Source organism: Rhinolophus sinicus, chromosome 3, assembly GCF_057876585.1.
Source record: "Rhinolophus sinicus isolate RSI-liver-muscle chromosome 3, RSI-T2T, whole genome shotgun sequence".
NCBI lineage: Eukaryota > Metazoa > Chordata > Mammalia > Chiroptera > Rhinolophidae > Rhinolophus > Rhinolophus sinicus.
Genome location: NC_142503.1, coordinates 148,929,448 through 148,947,752, shown reverse-complemented (window position 1 = coordinate 148,947,752; position 18,305 = coordinate 148,929,448). Strand labels below are relative to the sequence as shown.

General features: G+C 36.9%; 1 protein-coding gene across 1 annotated transcript in view; it reads left to right on the top strand.

The window, feature by feature from the left end:
- The window catches only part of PRTG (protogenin), a 114,691-nt gene that overhangs the window by 30,445 nt on the left and 65,941 nt on the right, over nt 1–18,305 (top strand). The window contains exons 3-4 of the mRNA XM_019732216.3: nt 16,274–16,418; nt 17,386–17,519. Coding sequence (XP_019587775.2) covers nt 16,274–16,418; nt 17,386–17,519 — 279 coding nt within the window. The remainder of the gene's footprint in view (nt 1–16,273; nt 16,419–17,385; nt 17,520–18,305) is intronic.

Sequence of the window (18,305 nt, the reverse complement as noted above, 5' to 3'; positions counted from 1 at the left end):
TCTCATTGCTTTCAGAATGCAACCCAAATGCTTAAAGCTGTTCTCCTTAAATTTTAACATGCATGTAAGTCACCTGGGTATCTTAAAAAATGACTGATTGGCATTTGGTAGGCCTGGGGTGGAGTCTGATATTCTGTATTTCGAACAAGTTCTAAGCCTGGTCCAAGGACCATACTTAGAGTAGCAAAGCATTAGAGCATAGATACGCAAGGCTCTTCATCATCTGGTCTCTGCCTGCCCAGTGGCTGCATCCTTTACCACTCTGTTTCTCCATGTTTCCGCCCCAACTTACCTTCTGATTCTTGTACACACCCCAAATTCCCACTGCACGGAATTTCAGTTCTCTGAAATTTCAGTTGTATCCTCTCATTGCTTTGTACCTTTGCCCATGCTCTACCCTCTGCTTGGACTACACATGATAATCCCTTGTTGTTTAATAGTCCATCAACCCTCAACCAAATATGTCACTTCTCTTCCCTCACTCAGTCTTGACTTGATGGCTGGGGGCTGTTGTAGCATCCTGTGGGTTTTACTTTTAGAAAGGGCCTTAACAGTGTAATGTTCTTGGATTCTGAGGGCTTTTGAAAGAATGGCAAGCAGATTTACTTAGGCTACACAAGAAAGTCCATATTGGAGACTAATGTGGAATGTTGGATAAATAATCACACAATTAAATTAATTTTGGTTACAAATTGGCAGAAAGAGGGAGAAAGAATTGTTGACAGAAGATCCTAAACCCCTCATTGATGACTTTGGGAGTGCTGTAACATTCAGTCAAGTGGAGGGCTGGGGAAATACGTTTTTGTTGCTGCTTCTAGAAACATTTGAGAGGGAGAAAATTGGAGAAAAGGAAACTGCCTGTTCTTTATGCAGGCATGTATGTTTCTACTGAGAGAATAGATTCACAAAGCCAGATTAGCATTTCTGCCCTGAATTGTTATGGTGGATTCCTTGTGTGGACCTCTTATGTCTCTACAGCTGTAGCTTGGGTGTAATTTTTTTTTAAAAGCACCATTTAACTCCCTGGCTCCACTATTTACTAATTATGTGACTCTGAGCAAGTGGCTTGACCTCTGAGAACATATTGCCCTACCTATAAGTGAAAGTAATATTCTTTACCTGTTGGAGTATTGAGTGAGTTAATGTATATAAGATGTATAGTAGGTTAATTTTCTCTTCTCCGCTTTAAGGGCTATGTGGTGAAGCCTAATTGAAAAATGAGCTACAGTATTATTTAAAGACGTCATTATGTTGTGGACAGGTAGCTTAGAACTCAAGGTCTACTTTATGAATTCACTTCAACAAGGAGAACTGGGTGTGTGTGTGTGTGTGTGTGTGTGTGTGTGTGCATTTTTTTTCTGTTATCAATTAAATAGGCTTGGTCTTTAATTTAGCAGCTATTAGAAGATGAAAGAGATACCCAGACATTTCACAGTGATTGATTCCCAGTTTATGAATTGAATGTCATATATACAACATTTCATTGTCGTAATAAGTTGTGGTTATATAAACTTCAATGAATTGTACTGCATAACAGGCCTTTACTAAATATACACTGGGTGTCAGGTTATTATGTGGAGGAAAAAGAAAAACCATGCCTTTTATAATGAGAAAGCAATATATAAAACAATGGAGAAGAATACTGCAAAGTTTATCAACAAATAATTTAATACACTGCAGCTCTTGAATTACTTTAAATGTCTTCAAGATAATCATTTGGAAAAGCAAAAGTAATCCTAGGAGAAATAGTTCTGCTATAATTTTGATGGATTTTGTATTTTTCTCATTACAAATTTCTACACGTTTGAAGTTGCTAAGTAACATGAATTTTGTTACAAAACCTCACTCTACTTAATGCTTTCTTGATCCTTCTGTTTCTCTGACTGATGCAAAGTGTAAAATTGCATGGAATGTTCTTCCTGCACAGTTGAGCTATTAAGCAGAACTAATTCTTTATGGAATGACAACAAGGCATAAGAAAGGCATCTCTTGGATTAGGCAATATAAGGCAATCGCTTGGCAAACTGCTGAAGGGGAAGTGGTCTTGGGAAAGACAAAGCGAGGGCGCTTTTTCTCTTCCCCTTGAATTCATAGGAGCCACACAAGTTGAACAGCTTTGAAGCTGGTTAATGTGGCTTACTAGGCATGTTTTTTCTGTACCGTTTCCTGCTTGTTTTTGCCAGCAGAGGGGCCAAGAATAATCACTTGATAAACGCATTAGCATGTCTCAGACACTTCTGTGACCACACACTGTTGCTGGGAAGACTGATAATTTGAGAAGAGGAAAATCCCAGTTGGGGATGTCTTTCAAAGTGAGATCAGATTTTACTCCCAACTAACAGGATTCTGTCTAGATTATGAGAGTACCATATGGAGACTGATTGGAAAAAAATTTTTTTTTTAATTCATGATTAAGTACCGTGTTTACCCGAAAATAAGATCTAGCCGGACAATCAGCTCTAATGCGTCTTTTGGAGCAAAAATTAATTTAATACCTGGTAATATATTATATTATATTATATTATATTATATTATATTATATTATGTAAGACCTGGTCTTATTTTACTATATATTTACTATATATTAATTTTTGCTCCAAAAGATGCACTGGAGCTGATGGTCCAGCTAGGTCTTATTTTCAGGGAAACACGGCAGCAGTTGGGAAAGATGAAAGGCAAAATAAATAGTGGTTTATTTTCATTTTACCAGCTCTAGAAAGGAAGACACAGAATGTTGGTGGTAATTTCATGACATTGAACAATTATACAACACTGTTTTTATTTCCTTGGATTTTTCTTATTGGCAGCCTGTTCCTATTTATTTTGCGTAGGTGTGTGATTTTCCTTGTTGCTAATCTCTTCCTTAAATTCATGCCAAAAAAGACCGTTTCTCTTATACACTGCATTTCCACGTTTCCTTCTGGTGTTTTTATGATCTGATCCTGAGAACCCTAGTTGCTTGTCACTCTCTCTAGTTACTGCTGGTCTCTTTAGGGCGTACACCATGAATCAAGCGGAACACAGGCCAAGGCGTAGCGAAGGAGAACTGTATTTCAGCTGCAGAAGAGGATGTCAGGAGAAGTGGTGGTGACTTCAACACTGCAAATCTTCATTCACTATAACTTTTCAATTCTGCTTTGGGAGAGGGGAAGTATAAATGGGGCACGAATGGATGTGCAAAACAGTGCACTTTTATCTTTGCCTTCAGTGGTGTGGTTTAACCCTGAAAAAGCTCTCACATGTTCAGCAGCCTTGGTCAAACATGAATTCCAAATCTCTGTAGCTGCTTTAGAAAATCTGTTGCTCATGTGAGGTTCCTTGGATCAAACCCGTTGGTTTTGGAATTCAGGACCAAATTCTGTATCACTTCAAGCCTGGCCTGATGGATCTGTGTCAGGTTGAATATTGTGAGATTTCCCAAGATGGGCTTAGAATGCCAGGGAGCCTGGGAATTGACAAGTATCGGCAGGGTATGCTGGGCAGCAGCCTGTAATACACCTGTGATGGAATTGCAATCCTGCAGTGTGCTGCTGGCCTCGAGTGGCTGGGCTGGGCTACTCAGGAAAGGCCGGTTTTCCAGGTGTATACCTGTGTGTGCGCGCGCGCACGTGTGTTCTCACATATGTGCATGCAATGCACATATTGACTCCTCACTCCTCTAGTGACTCAGCAGAGGAATTACTGCTCTCCCTCCATTTCCAAAGGTAGAGGAATAATAGGAGGGCTCTGAGTTTCTTATTGCTTCTGTTCCTCAGAAGCAGAGATCCATTTCTGGTTATTAGAATAAGTATTTTTGTGTACACTTTTCCTGTATAGTAGTCTAAAGATGATGTGAACTTAGTTTCGCCTTCAGATTATTATTATGCACACCCACTAGTATATACATTCCAGGTGAAGGAGGTGGTGGCTGAACTGAGTGTGTATGTAGCTGGGGCATATTTTATTCCTGCGCTTATCAGGTATCTGTTGAGTGCCGTTTGTTTCTGTGGTGCTATGCCAGGAATACAAAGATGACAGGACACAAGCCCCGTCCTGTGGGTAGGATCAGAAAGCAGATCAGAAAACAATGAAGCAAATAGGACACTCCAAGATCCTGGCAGTATGAAAGGATTCTATAGTTCTACTTGGGACAATCAGGTGCACCCTCCAAGGAGAAGTGAACATGGTCTGCAGGAGTTGGCTTTTAAAATTTGTGTGCTGTCATCTTGTTTAGTAACTCTTTATTAAGAGTGATTAGAAAATTAAAAGCCTTTCTGTTTTTTAAAAAACAGCATTTTTGCAAATTTATTTTTTAATTTACAGTAAATTAAAAATTTTAATTTACAGTAAATTTATTTTTTAATTTACAGTAAAACTTACTTTTTTGTGTCCACAGTTCTCTGAGTTTTGACATATGCATAGTCCTGTAGCCATAACTACAATCAGGTTACGGAATAGTTTCATCATCCCAAAACATTCTCTCATGCAGCCCATGTAATCATACTCCCCCCTCCCCTAACTTCTAGCAGCCACTATATCTTGTATTTTCCAGAATGTCGTATAAATAAAATTATATAGTCATGTAGCCTTTTGGGTCATGCTTCTTTCACTTAGAATAATGCATTTGAGATTTATCTGTGTCATTGAATGTAACAATATCTTGTTCCTTTTCATTGCTGAGTAGTATTCCATCGTATAGATTTACTACAGTTTATTCATTCATCAGTTGGAGGACATTTGGGTTGTTTACTGTTTTGGGCTATTATGCATAAAACTTCTATAAACTTTCTTATACAGATTTTTGTGTGAACACGTTTTCATTTCTATTGAGTAAATATTTAAAGATGAGAATATAGTAAGTGCATATAGTAAGTGTATGTTTAACTTCATGAACAACTGCCGAGTTATTTTTCAAAGTGACTGTACAATTTGCATTCCCACCAGCAGTGTATGAGAGTTTCAGGTACTTCACATCTTCACCAGCACTTGGTATTGTTAGCGTTTTTTGTTTTTGTTTTTGTTTTTATTTCAGCGATTCTTATAGGTGTGCAGTGATATCTCATTGCTGATCATCTTTTCATGTGTTTAGTTACTATCCATATATCTTCTTTGGTAAAATAGGTATATATATTTTTTTTTTAGCTAAAATCTTTTGCCCCTTTTTAACTTGTTTTTTCCTAATTATTGCATTTTGAGAGTTTTTTAAAATAGATTCTGTATACAAATCCTTTGTCAGATACATGATTTGCAAGTTTTTTCTCCCAGTTTATGGATGTCTTTTTACTCTCTTAATGGTGTTTTGTTTGTTTGCTTTTCAAGAGCAGAAGTTTTTTTGTTTTATTTTGATAAAGTCTAGTTTATCAAATTTTTTTTTTTTTTTTTTTTTTTTTATGGATTGTGCTTCTGGTGTCATATTTAAGAACTCTTTGCCTAACCTAAGGTCACAAACATATTTTTGTTTCCTTGTAAAAGTTTTATAGTTTTATGTTTCCCATTTAGGTCTGTGACCCATTTTAAAGTTAATTTTTATATAAAGTATAGGTCAAGATGAATTTTTATATATGGGTGTTCAGTTGTTCAAGCACAATTTGTTGAAAAGACCATCCTTTTTCTATTGAATTGCTTTTGCAAGTTTGTAAAAAATCAGTTGACATATTTGTATTGGTTTATATCTGTACTTTTTCTTCTGTTCCATTGATTTGTGTGTCTGTCCTTTTGCCAGCACCATGCTTCCTTGATTACTGTGGCTTTATCATAATTCTTGAAATTATCATATGTCTTTAAGTTAAGCAGTGTGAGTCCTCCAATTTTGTTGTTTTTCAAAATTGCTTTGGCTGTTCTAGTTCATTTGCCTATCCATTAATATTTTATAATGGGATGTAGCTTTTTCTTCTGTTTATAAGGATAGGCTTGGCCTGGGTAAAATTGCCTGTCTAGTCTTCTACCACTTCTTTTTTCCATTTGTTTTGTGCCCAACCTTCTTAAAATGTACTGACTACTTAATATATTCCTGCTGCTTTCTGGATCAAGGATTCCCTTCTGCAGACTTGTCCAAGGCCCTTTAGATCAAGAAGAATATAACCATCCTCATCCTTTTTCATAGGCTTTGTATCTGCTGGCTAATGTAAGTCTCTAAGTCCCAGCACATTTTCCTGTGCTTTATAGCACAGGTTCATGAACAGAGAGAAGTACGTCATTGCCTCCTTGTGTACTAGAATTCAAACATACAAAAATTATAATGATGCTAAAAATATTTCATGTAAGAAAATTTGGGCTGATTTTAAGCCCTTTATTGTCTCTAAGTCTTACAGTTTCACACCAAGCACATTCCCGTCATAACTAGTTGTGAGTTAATTTCATTTTGGTAGCTATTTAATGATGGGCAGTTACGTATAAATCACTGTGACTTCTAGGCCCATTGAAACTACTGCTAATTCCTGGCTCTTGAGCTCCTTGTATATTTTAGGAGACAGATGCCACTTGTTCTTTTTTTGAGCCTATGCATTAGAAGGTGTGCTGGAAGGTAGAAAAGTAGGAAAAACCTACCAAAAAGAGTCCTCTGTTTAACAAGCCTCAGCCTTAGTAAGTTTGCCATTGGAAATTATGTGTAGTTCGAAACCTATCATTAAGGATTAAAGAGCATCCCTTTTGGGTCATTTTTATGGCTTCCATTGCTGTAGCTAAACCAATTTCTATTAGATCCATAAGCCCTATGATACTAAATTAGAAAATGGGTCAGGGCACACTGAACTGTGGCTTTGGGAAGGTTCTTGAGACCTGGAACACATGGCAGTGATTGCTGAGAAGAGCACTACCATTTTGTGTATGAGGACACAGAGCCAAAGAGAGCTTGCTGTTGAGAGAGCATAAAGCGCATTTACAACAGAGCTTGGAAAGAATACAGGTCCCTGGTCTCAGTCCAGTCCTGTTTCTCAGTTTCCTCTGCTTTGTGCACTACAGCTGAGGTCTACTTGTTCCTCAGCTCAGGAGCCGTGGTGTGGGGCTTACAGAACACTCAGGCCTATAACCATATTCCCTCCTCAGAAGAGCCTGGGGGGTGATAGCACAACCTCAAGGGAGCTTGTGACCAACCAAGATGGCACGTTCACGTCAATGAGTGAGGGAGCCAAGACCAGAACTTAGATGCCCTGACTCAAGGAGTTTTCTTTGCACCCCAGCGACCTCTGTGTCAGCAATGTAGCTACCAAGAGTACAACGTATGCTGCTGGAATAATAGCACCATGGAAGGGACCTGTGAGATCTTCTGATCATAAATTCAACCTTCCATCTAAACTAGAAATCCATATTTTTAAGGTGAAAAGCAAGCAGCAATTTTTCCATTGATTTTTATTATTAACAAATGTTTATTACACATTTATGGTAGCTACCTACATATTCATTCATTTATTCAGTCAACCAATAAACAAAATTTCCTGTCTCTGTCTTGCTTCTCTGCTAAAGCACTTATCCTTTTCTGTAACTGAAAACTGTTTTGAATTAATTCTTTGAACTGTTCTTAAGTTTTCCAAAGAAGGAAAATGTCTTTGTTTAAATTTTTGCTTTTTTCATAGTCATATGGGCTCATATCTTATTACTTCACTCTTTTCATATCAACTTGGCCAGCACCAACCTATTAAGCCTAGTCTTGTCATCAAGCTCAAGCTCTTAACAGCCTGCAAAAGTTTTGGTTGGCCTGTTCACCTTTTATTAAGAATAAAAGAAGTTGTAAGAATGGAACTCTCCAGTTGAGCAATCATGAGAAGAAGGTTGTCAGTACAATTTTGTATCATTTTTTTTCACTTATTAATAGTATATCACAAGCTTTCCCCCATGTAATAACATAAGGCTGGTTTAAAGGCTGGTAAAGCTCCATTAATTGCAGGTATAATAGCTTCCCTAGGCATCTTTTTTGTTATACACTAACCTTTTCTGATATTGTACCGCCAACAGCAATGCGTAACAGTGTTTATATTGCCCTGCACTCTTGGTACACTTGCCACTAAGTGCTGGTCAAATTGATTCCACCTCCCAAATGTCTCTTGATTATCTCCATAGCCAGTCATTCCTCCAGGTCAGGTCACCATTATTTTCCCAAATGTCTGCCAGAGACAAAGAAATAAGGAAATGTGGGGAAGAGAGTGTGAAAGAAAGGGATGGAGGAAGGAGAGAGGGAAGAAACTGAGGGAGTGAGAGGACTGTGTTAGACGCTGGACGACACGAAGTCCATGACTTTAGTTTTCTCTCCCAGATGAAAATTGATTGGCAAGTATCGGATACATACACATATGCCAGGCATCTCTACAGGGGCACACTGGACATCACAGTGTCGATAAATACTGGTAAAAACAAGATCTTAAATGGTGAAAAGTGAAAAAGGATGTGTGGGAGAGGTAGATTTTCAGTCAGTTTCAGTTGAGTTCCGTCCCTGGATTCAGGATCCTGGTGGAATCAGCAGCCTCTTCTTTGTTCATTGAGTGTCATCCTCAGGTGAGGACAATGGCTTCTTTCTCCAGGTGTTACCTGGTCAGGCCCAGCAGATGAAGTCTGTTTTCTGTGCCCCATTCCAAGTTGTATGATAATAACCCTAAACGGTGGGCATCCCTTTCTCTGCCCCTGTTTTTCCCACTGGAAGGCTTCTTGTTAAAACTTTCAAAAGTTTTAGCCAGCAGCCCAAATGCGTCTCCCTCTCTCTTCTCTCCTCTTTTGTATAAGCATGTGTCTGAGTCCTGATGGCTTGCCTAATTTGAAAGTCAGGCAGTCCCGAATTCTGATACTGGCTCCCCATCTGAACTGGTCAACTGCTTTTGAACCAAACTCATGAGCACTACTACTTTGTCTCTTAAAGTGAAATTCGTTTCCAGGCGGCTCTTGAGTCCTGCAATATAAATTCACCTGTGGCTCTTCTGATTCTTGCCTCCCCACCCCCCTGCCCTAGCAGAAGTAAAGAATTAGGTGGATGGAGTCATTCCAGAAGACAGAAAAGAGACGGACTGAATGTTAGCTTGGTCTGGGATCTGTACTACTTTTTACGATAGGGAAGGTATGAGTATGTTTATAGTCAGAGAGAAAGAAACTAGTAATGAGGGAGTGGTGCAAGGGAATGGGGATAATAAATGGAATAAAGGCCCAGAGAAGGTAATCAGAGGTGGGATTAAGAATGCCAGGAGAGGGTTAATCTTGGTGCAAGTTGGAATGGTTACTTCTTCCTCAGAACCACCAGTGAAGGAAAAGTAGCCAGGTGGAGAGGGAGAGATTTTTAGGTAGTAAGGAAGAAAATTATGTCCAATAAAATAATAGAAATAGCTAAAGTCAAGTGCACTATGCGAAGTGCTTTATGTAATCCACAAAAACCCTTTTAACGTTGCATATGGATCACGAGAATCTTCACGAGGGATTTAAACCCCGTCGTACGCAACATGTTAAGAACCCTATTTTACGTAACAAAATATGTTTAGAAAGAGTAAGTAATTTGCTGAGCTTTATACAGTATGGAGTCATATAGCCAAAATTATGTTTATTTTCTCAGGGAGATAAGAGGCAGAGTTCTCTGCTGCACATAGGAGGAAGGTAGTGATGTGGTTCATTGAATTCACTCAAGAAACTTTTATTGAGTGCCTGTTGTATGCAGGGCACTGTTCTGGCGCCTAGCAAACACCAGACAAGTAAGACATGTTCTCTGAACTCAAGTAATTTACAATCTAGGGTAAAAGTGGTTGGGGACTTCAATACATTGGAAAGTTACAGAAATCCTGAAACCAGTTATTAGTAAGAGAATTGTTGAATACCAATGAGTGGCCCAGCTCACAGGAAGGCACTTGAAGAGCTTTGTGTGTGTCACTTTCCAGGCAAAGGAATTGAGTTTGGGGAGTACCAAGTCTGGTATTAGACAGAACAGGGTTGACAAAATATCAAAGACGCAAAGAACTCTCAGGTGTCATTAAAGATGTCTTCTAATATGATACAATAGGAATATACTGGAAAATAGTCTGTGGAAACTTTGCATATAGGATCTATTTCTGAAAGTCCCTGGCTCCCAGCTTAGAAAGTTTTTAGCCTTTATTTTGTTTATATTTATTTGGACACATAGTTTGATCTAAATATTTCCTTTGAAAAGCAAGGGTAACCTTTTAGCACCTAGTTGTCAGAATAGCTTCAGATTAAAGCAGGATACTAAATTTACTAGAAGTCAGGTAATAAGTCACTTATAAAATAAATATTGTATACTTGGTGCACCTGAAGAAAAATACATTATTTTTTGAAACACATATATTTTTTTCCTGTAAAATAACTTTTTAAAATGTACAAAGTAGCGTTTTGCCTAGTCTTAAAGATATAACAAGTTTTCAACTTCTTTTTGAAACTTGTACCTTGGTTGATTTTTACCTCAGTAGGTAAAGCATCAGTTACTCTGATGATTTGCTTTAAATGATGGATTGGGTCTCTCGATTTACTTCCTTTTCAGTTGTGGGTTGGTTTTTAGAGTGAATTAGACCCGATGAGGTAAAAACTTACTACTATGTTTTGACAAGTAAAGTCTGCAGTAGACAAATGGATGATTTGAAAGACCAGAGTCATAGAAATAAACCTTAAGCTAATATACATACATACTCCATGATGGACTCTGAAATTATGGACATTCAAAAGTCTGAGATAGAAATCTCCCTGTTTTCTTGATGAGTTACTTATGTAGTTCCCTAAAGCTATTGATTAGTGACTTGGGTTGTGGAAACAGCCCAGAGGTGCTAGAACGTGACTACTGGCCATGTTCCCCTGCCATTTAGGACTCCCTAAGGAGGGGGTGTGGCAGAAGCAGCTGATGAGGTCCTGACCAGCTGAGGCCCTCAGAACCCCCTGGCTGAGCCTCAGTGTGTTAGGGCCACCTGTGTAAATCCTGCATCAAGCTTCTGACGAAAGTATTTTCTGTTTAGTGAAAGAACATCTTAAATGACATTTACAAAAGAAGGTGATGTTTTTCATACATTAGGGAATAGTCTGTGAGCTTATTTTAAATTATTAGATGGGTCATTTCAGACTGTGCTTTCATCATTTTTAGTTGGTTTTAAAATCAACGTGTATTAACCATTTCTTCATTGCAACCTTTTAGAAGCGTGGATGACACGTTAGTTTAATATTGTAGTCATACATTTCGAATGTAGAAACACACATTTGCTGCTTTCTGATCAAATAGAAGTTTGGAGAACGTTCTCCTCTTTGATCCTTTTCTTCCCCCCTAACTATAAATCATAGAAGCAACTGATTAAGTAGACAGGTGAAAAGGAGGAAGTCGCAAATAAAATAGGCACTTACATTTATTGTGTTTGCAAGGTTGTTTTTGAGAACGACGCATGTTTCTTAAGACCTTGTTTCTTGCCTGTTTTATAGAGCGCTGGCCTCTTAACAGCATAGCTTTAATGACTTCTTGTGGACTCCTTAGCACTGGCGGTGGAGGGAAGAAAGGGGTCAGGTTTCACAAGGAGGCTGTAGACTTGTAAAATCATACCTAACTGGCAGAAACAAAGTCCACATCAAGGAGAAAGCCGAGATTTGCATAAGGACTCGAGATAGTTTGTCATTTAAATAAATGCAAAATGTCTCAATAATGCTGAAAATACTTTGTGAACTAGTTTTAGGAGGCTCTAACATTCATTGTAAAGGAAGCATTCATTTACCCAGCTTAATGCTCCATTTAAAAAAAAATAGAAAAACAAATACTTGCTGGGAAACAAAGTTTAAGACTAGTATGATATAGATATTCATATCTGTATGCTTTTCTAAAGTTTCTAAATTTTGATGTAAAATTTTATGTAATTTATCTTTTTTATTAAAAAGTGGTTTTGATTCCGACGTTCTTATAATTTTCAGATTTTGAGGGCACTGGTTGGGGAGAGTCCAGCATCCACAGACCATAGGTGATGTCTACCCAAAGAATGAGAAGTTCAAAGTACTAAAAAGGAGGCAGATAACAATTAAGGACGAGGAATTTTGTCAGGTAGAACAACAGTAGAAAATTTATGAAGACAAGCTCTTCAGTCCATGTCCCATATAGACATATAAAATATATTTTAAAATGTCATTACTTTTTCTTAATTATGTGTATTGTAGGAAAAAATAAGTACCAAAAAACCATCATACATAATTCTACCACTAGAGATTTGAACTTAATTACCTATCTTCCTGTAATTTATCCCTTATCATTTCTTCATTGAAGGAGATTTTTATCCTCTTCAAATAATTTATCTATGCACATTAATAATGGGAAAATTATTTCTGTTTCTTGGCATTTTATGTAAAAGCTACGTAGTCTGGCTTAGTGGAAAAGAAGAGCGAAATTGTAAATCTTAGGCTACCTCTGCCTTTGTTAGAGCTTTAAAGTTTATTTTTATTGCATAGTGGTCACTGACATCCTTTATTTGCCCTTCTTTAAGTCATCATTCTGAAAGTAAAAGCAGTGTATTTATAGCAAGACATCCTTTTACTATTACCACCTGTGGCCCCACTAGAAGTTTACCAGGTGCCAAGCAGTGCCTTGAGTAGTACATGCTCACATTATCATGCTCTGTATGTTTGTGTGTGTGTGTTCACATATGTATATGTAATGTAATATTATTGTAAGATCCTTATAAAATATTAACATCCCCGTTTTACTGAGGGATATGGAGGCTTAAGTAAATTCTCAAGGGCACACAGCACATGAATGCAAAGCTGTGATTCTTAGCCAGATCTATAAGATTTTAACATCTACACGCTTAACCACAAGGTTATACTGCTGTACCATCTCCCTGTATCCACCTAAATTATGCCCTGTATTGTACTGGCTCTTATTTCTGGGTTTTCTTTAGACCACCTAAGGCTAAAATTTTGCCTTAGTCTTAATATCCTTTACCTCAGTTTTCTAATGCCTTAACTTCTGTCATCAAGAAGTGAGAGTAAATTAAAATTGGAAAAACAGTAAACGCGATTCCTCCTAAGCTCATTCCAACAAAGCCTCAGAACTGAAAAAATTCTTTTCTCTGCTAATTTTACATGATACACATTGCTACTTCTTTAGGCCCGTATTATAAAAACTCAAGGACGTCTTTCTTTAAACCTTCATGACAGCCTAACATCTGAACCATTGGTTAAAAAAAACAGGAGGAATAGATATCTGAAAGTGTTTATATTATTAATCTATGGCCTAATTTTATAGTGTTCCTGGTCTTCCTTAACCAGTTTCTTCTCACTCTGATGAAATGAAAGTCCGTAAGGTGATTCACCAGTCCATCTGCTCTCTTCTCCTGTATTCTCTGCTCAGGCACCATACTGTCCACGAGCCTTCCATGTATGTATGTCAGCCAGAAATCTCAGAACTGTTTCGGTTCTTTCTGCTATTTCCCTTGAACACGTCACAGCCAAATCCTGCTGTTCAGTGTACAACATCTCTTATATGTGCTCTCCCTTCCACTCAGTCTTTTCTGTCACTCAAACCCACAGCTGGTCTCTATTCACTGTTCTGGTAGCCTCTTAAATGGCTTCCTGTCTCTAAGCACTTTCTTTCTAGGTACTTGGCTTTCTGATGATCAAATGTATGTGGGCTTAGAACTAGGATAATAATAATAAAGGAATAGCTCATGTTCTCATTAGGTAAACCATTTTTTAAATAGATTTTTTTCTTAAAAAAATATTTGATTCCTCAATAAATTTTAGATTGAAGTAGTATAATTCAATTTATATGCATCTCTATCTTTAACAGCATATGTGTGTATATTAGCTTAAAGTTTATTTCTGTAACGCTGGTCTTTCAAGTCATGCATTTGTCTACTGTGTCCCTAGAAATTGAGATACTCTTGCTTGAGAGCCATAACTTCAAAATCCTAGTATGCAGGAGTTTAAAGGTGTTACTCTCTTTTGGAAATTCAAGAATTTAACACATATTCTTACCCAGCTAGAAAGCCAAAACTTATCCCTGAGCAGTAGAATTGCTTGGAAGTAGAACCAGTAATTTTTATGTTCCACAAAAAGTTTGGGGATCTCAAACTTTTACTCGTGAGAGAATTCACCCAGGGTCTCTGGAGATTGCCTGAATTCAGATCCCAGGCTCACCACTTACTAGCTGCAGAACCTTGAGCAGGTTGCTTCATCTCCGCGCGCCTCAGTTTCCTGAACTGAAAATTGGGGTGATAATAGTTGTGAGGGTTAAATAATTTAGAAGATGTAATGCACGTAAAGCGCTGCCTGGCAAGAAAATATGTTAAGCTATTGTTATTTCTGTCATTATAACCTCTGTTACATGCTTTCATAATGCTCAGTATTTTTCCTTCAGAGCATTTATTACAGATTGAAGTTATAGACTTGTCTAGTAATTTAGTTCAATCCTTTTCTCCATCCTAAGCAGACTCCTGAGGGTAGAGCCTCTCTTTGTTTTGGTCATCATTTGATCCTTGGCGCCTAGAATGCGCTAGGTACTAAATAAGTATTTGTTAAATGAACTTCGAAGAGATTACTTTAGTCTAAAATTTTTCTCAAATAAGTGTGATTAAAGTCCTTTTCTGGATTGAGGATATAGTTAATCTGGCACATTATTTTATGAGTAATTGCATGATTCAAAGCTGAAGTGTAGGTTAACTACAGACTAAATGAATGGTGTGATTATACAGATAATGGGCTTGATAACTCCTTTGTGTCATAGTTATAATATTTATCTTTAAACAGCAGAGATACTCACTGTTCTTTTTAATATAGCTACTTAATATTGAATATTTAAATACTGTTGCATGCTTACCATATAAACAGTTTGGTTTGGAGTAATTGATGCCAAACTACTTTCTTTTTTTTCCAAAACTAGCCAACAAATCTATTTATTGGGAATGTATCCAGCCAAAAAGAGTTAAAAATATAGAGTTGGCATAAAGAAAGATATTTGTTGCTTTTGATGTAGCAAGGATATATACATTTAATTTTTCTAATAATTAGGCTAAGCAGTTTAAAGATTTAGGAGGAGTGTTGCTAAGGCATAATGCTTTTTGACAGCATTTGAAATTGGAACCACATTTTTTGTGAGATTATTCCTTTGTTGGTTTTAGCAGTAATGGATTGACTTACAGAGCCTTTGAATTAATAGATGGAAGCCGCTTGTGAGTCAAATGCAGCTATATCAAACACTGGTGATATCTGAAGGTGTTTTTGAAGTCGTGAAGAGAAAATGAGAGCAGGGAGAACAGATAAGAGACTTTTATAGTGGCTCCAGTGAGAAATGTTGGGACAGGGGCACAGGAGTGAATTGACATATGTTTAGGAGTTAAAATCAGTGGAAACAGGTGATTGAATGAAGAGAGTGCAGAAGGAGTCGGTAAGTGTCTCGCTCAGGGGAGGAGTAGTTGAGTTGCATAATGGTGTGTGACAAACTGAAGCAGAGATATAGGCTTAGAGGAAAGAAGATGATTTCAATTTGGACATGATGGGTTATAAGTGCATTTTATAAATTCCAGGTGAAGATGCCCAGTAGGCAGTTGGAACCATGAGTATGAAGCTCTGGGAATGGGGGTCTAAGCTGGAGATACGGGGGGAATCAGCAGCAACAGATGGGTAGAGCTGAAAACTGAAAGTGGTCATGACACTTCTTTGCTCAAAAAATTTCAGTGATATCTTAATTTGTACCATGGTACAAATCTGCTTTATCTCTACTCTCCTTCCACATTTCCATGCACCCTTAATCTAAAATATTCTCCAATAGTTAGTCCAGGCTGTTTTGTTACAATCCTGTAAACACAGGCTATACATTTCTTACTCCTGTGTTTGCTTTCATGTTACTGCCTTCATGCCTTCATATCATTCCTGTTTCCCCCTCTTTCATTTAACTAAACCCAATGAATTCTTCAAAACTCAATTCAAAACCAATCCCTATAAATGGTTTTTACCATTTACGTCTAATCTGTCTGCATTGATTTCCTTCTCATTTGAAACAGAGTAGTATCTAAAGTTTGTACCACATAATTTGGTATGTAATTACGTACCATTACTAATTGTTTGTTTTGTTTCAGTTATGTTAATTTTTTTTCTCCAAATAGTTTTTAAGTTTCTTGAGAACTTAGAATTTCATTCTGAGAAAGACCAGATTTCTTGAGCTGGGCGACTCACTGCCCAATGGTTTTTTTTCAAAATTATTCTCTAAATTATCCTTGTGCTAGTTAAGTTGGGTTGGTCTTAACATCTGGGCAGGAGTTCAAGTCTGATAAATAATACGTAGCATAATGTTATTTCCAAGTATAGCATAATAGTACATATACTTATTCTGAATTTGTCAAACTTTATCTTATAGCTATTTCTGCATTTGAAGTTCAGCCAATTTCTACTGAAGTCCAAGAAGGTGGAATTGCTAGATTTGCGTGCAAGATTTCATCAAACCCTCCTGCAGTCATAACGTGGGAATTAAATCGTACAACTCTACCTGTAACTATGGACAGGTAAATGCAGGTGTTGTCTTTGCAGATGATACAGGAGTAATGAAGACGTCATCATGAGGCCACATAGGGGAGTGACCATTATGCAGCTCCTTTTCATTTACACTGGCAATAATCAATTTCTTAAAGATGTTTCAAATTCAGGCAAAGAATTAGATCATCAGTTTCTGGCACTTGGGACATAATTCCTGTTTTTTGTTTCAGATCAGAATTCAAACATCCTATCTTACTGCTTTGTTCCTTTTCTCAGGTATCTTTTCCAACCATGGGAGCACCTGAGTATGTGGATTGCAGCCCAAGGATTTGGGAAACCAAATTACGCCTTCACTGCTGGCAATAGCAGTGCTGGTGTAAGAGTCTCCCTTGTATGCCCTGTTAGCTGCCCATTTCTATCTGTACCTTCCACGTCTCTATCTCCTCTTTACTATGCATGCACACATGCACACACACCTAAGACACGTAAGGATCAAGAACTGGTAGCAGTAACTTCAAAAGATTTGATTTCTGTCCTAATGAGTAGCAGAATTCATAAGAAGGCAAAAATTATTTGCTAAAGGGGTAAGATATTGAGATGGAAGAATTTATTCAAGAAAGTGATTTAAAAACAACAACAAAAAAAAGTAGCATTCTGGTGTATCTTGGAAAATACATTGATATTAATAGGCAAAAAGTTAGGAGTTTGAAGAAAATCATGCTAAGCTCTTGGCCACCAGTTAGATAGATATCTAAGCTATAGTGTTAAATGAGACTGTGTAAAATTACACTGATAAATTTCAGAAACCACACACTACATAATTATGTTAGAGAGCTGTAGTAACCCAAATGGAAATAACTGAATCAAACTAATACTTCAAAAGGAATGCATTTGGTACTTTTAAAAGGTTGAGTATATGAAATCTTATCATGTATTGTATGTTAAAATAAAATATTAGATCTACAGAGAGTTTAATCATCTTTCTTCTCATAACAGGATAACTGCCCTACCAACAGGAGTATTGCAGATCTATGATGTTGGCCAAAGGGATGCTGGAAATTATCGTTGTGTTGCTGCTACTGTAGCCCACAGACGTAAAAGTATGGAGGCCTCTCTAACAGTGATGTCAGGTACCCACAGAAGTTGTTTTTTCAGTTTCTATTGGGCAAGCTATTAATTTTTCTTCTTTGGCTATCATAGTATGCCATAAAAGTAGTACTTTAGTTTCATTTAAATTATTGTAATCTACTTGGAAAGTGGTCCTTTTTATGTGTTAAGCAACTCTTCTTTCACAGGATAACTTGATTTAGGTTATGTTAGTGTCAACATCTTTAAGAAAGATTGAATTTGCTGGAAAATATTTCATTATTGTTTTTAAAGTATAAAATACATAAAAAGTACAAAAAAAAAACAACAACAATCATCTATTTCCACCAGAATTGTTCATTGTCAATAAAGAGATACGTGTTTCCAGTTTGGTATTTTTTTGTTTGTTGTTTTAAGAAAAATCATAATTGCATTTGTAAAAATAATGCATGCTTATTATAAAGAGTAATGTCTACAAAAGTAAAAAAGCATATATAAAATGTTTTGCATTAAACAATGTAAAAGAGTACAAATATAAATTATAACATATCCCCAATTCCAATACCTAGAAATTATCATTGTTAACATTAAGTGAACATAATGTTATGTATTTTGTCATACAGGAATATAGTTGGAAGGGAAACTAGATAGAGAAATGAATATGAGAAAGAAATGCATGTTTTATTAAGATGTAATTATACATAGATGCTGGTTTTTATTTTGCAGTAATTAAATTTACCTGAATATAGTGGAAGAAAACTTGTACTAAAGACATGTTAAACTTCACATGAATGTTTACACTTCACAAGAGAAATTATTTCCCAAAAGAC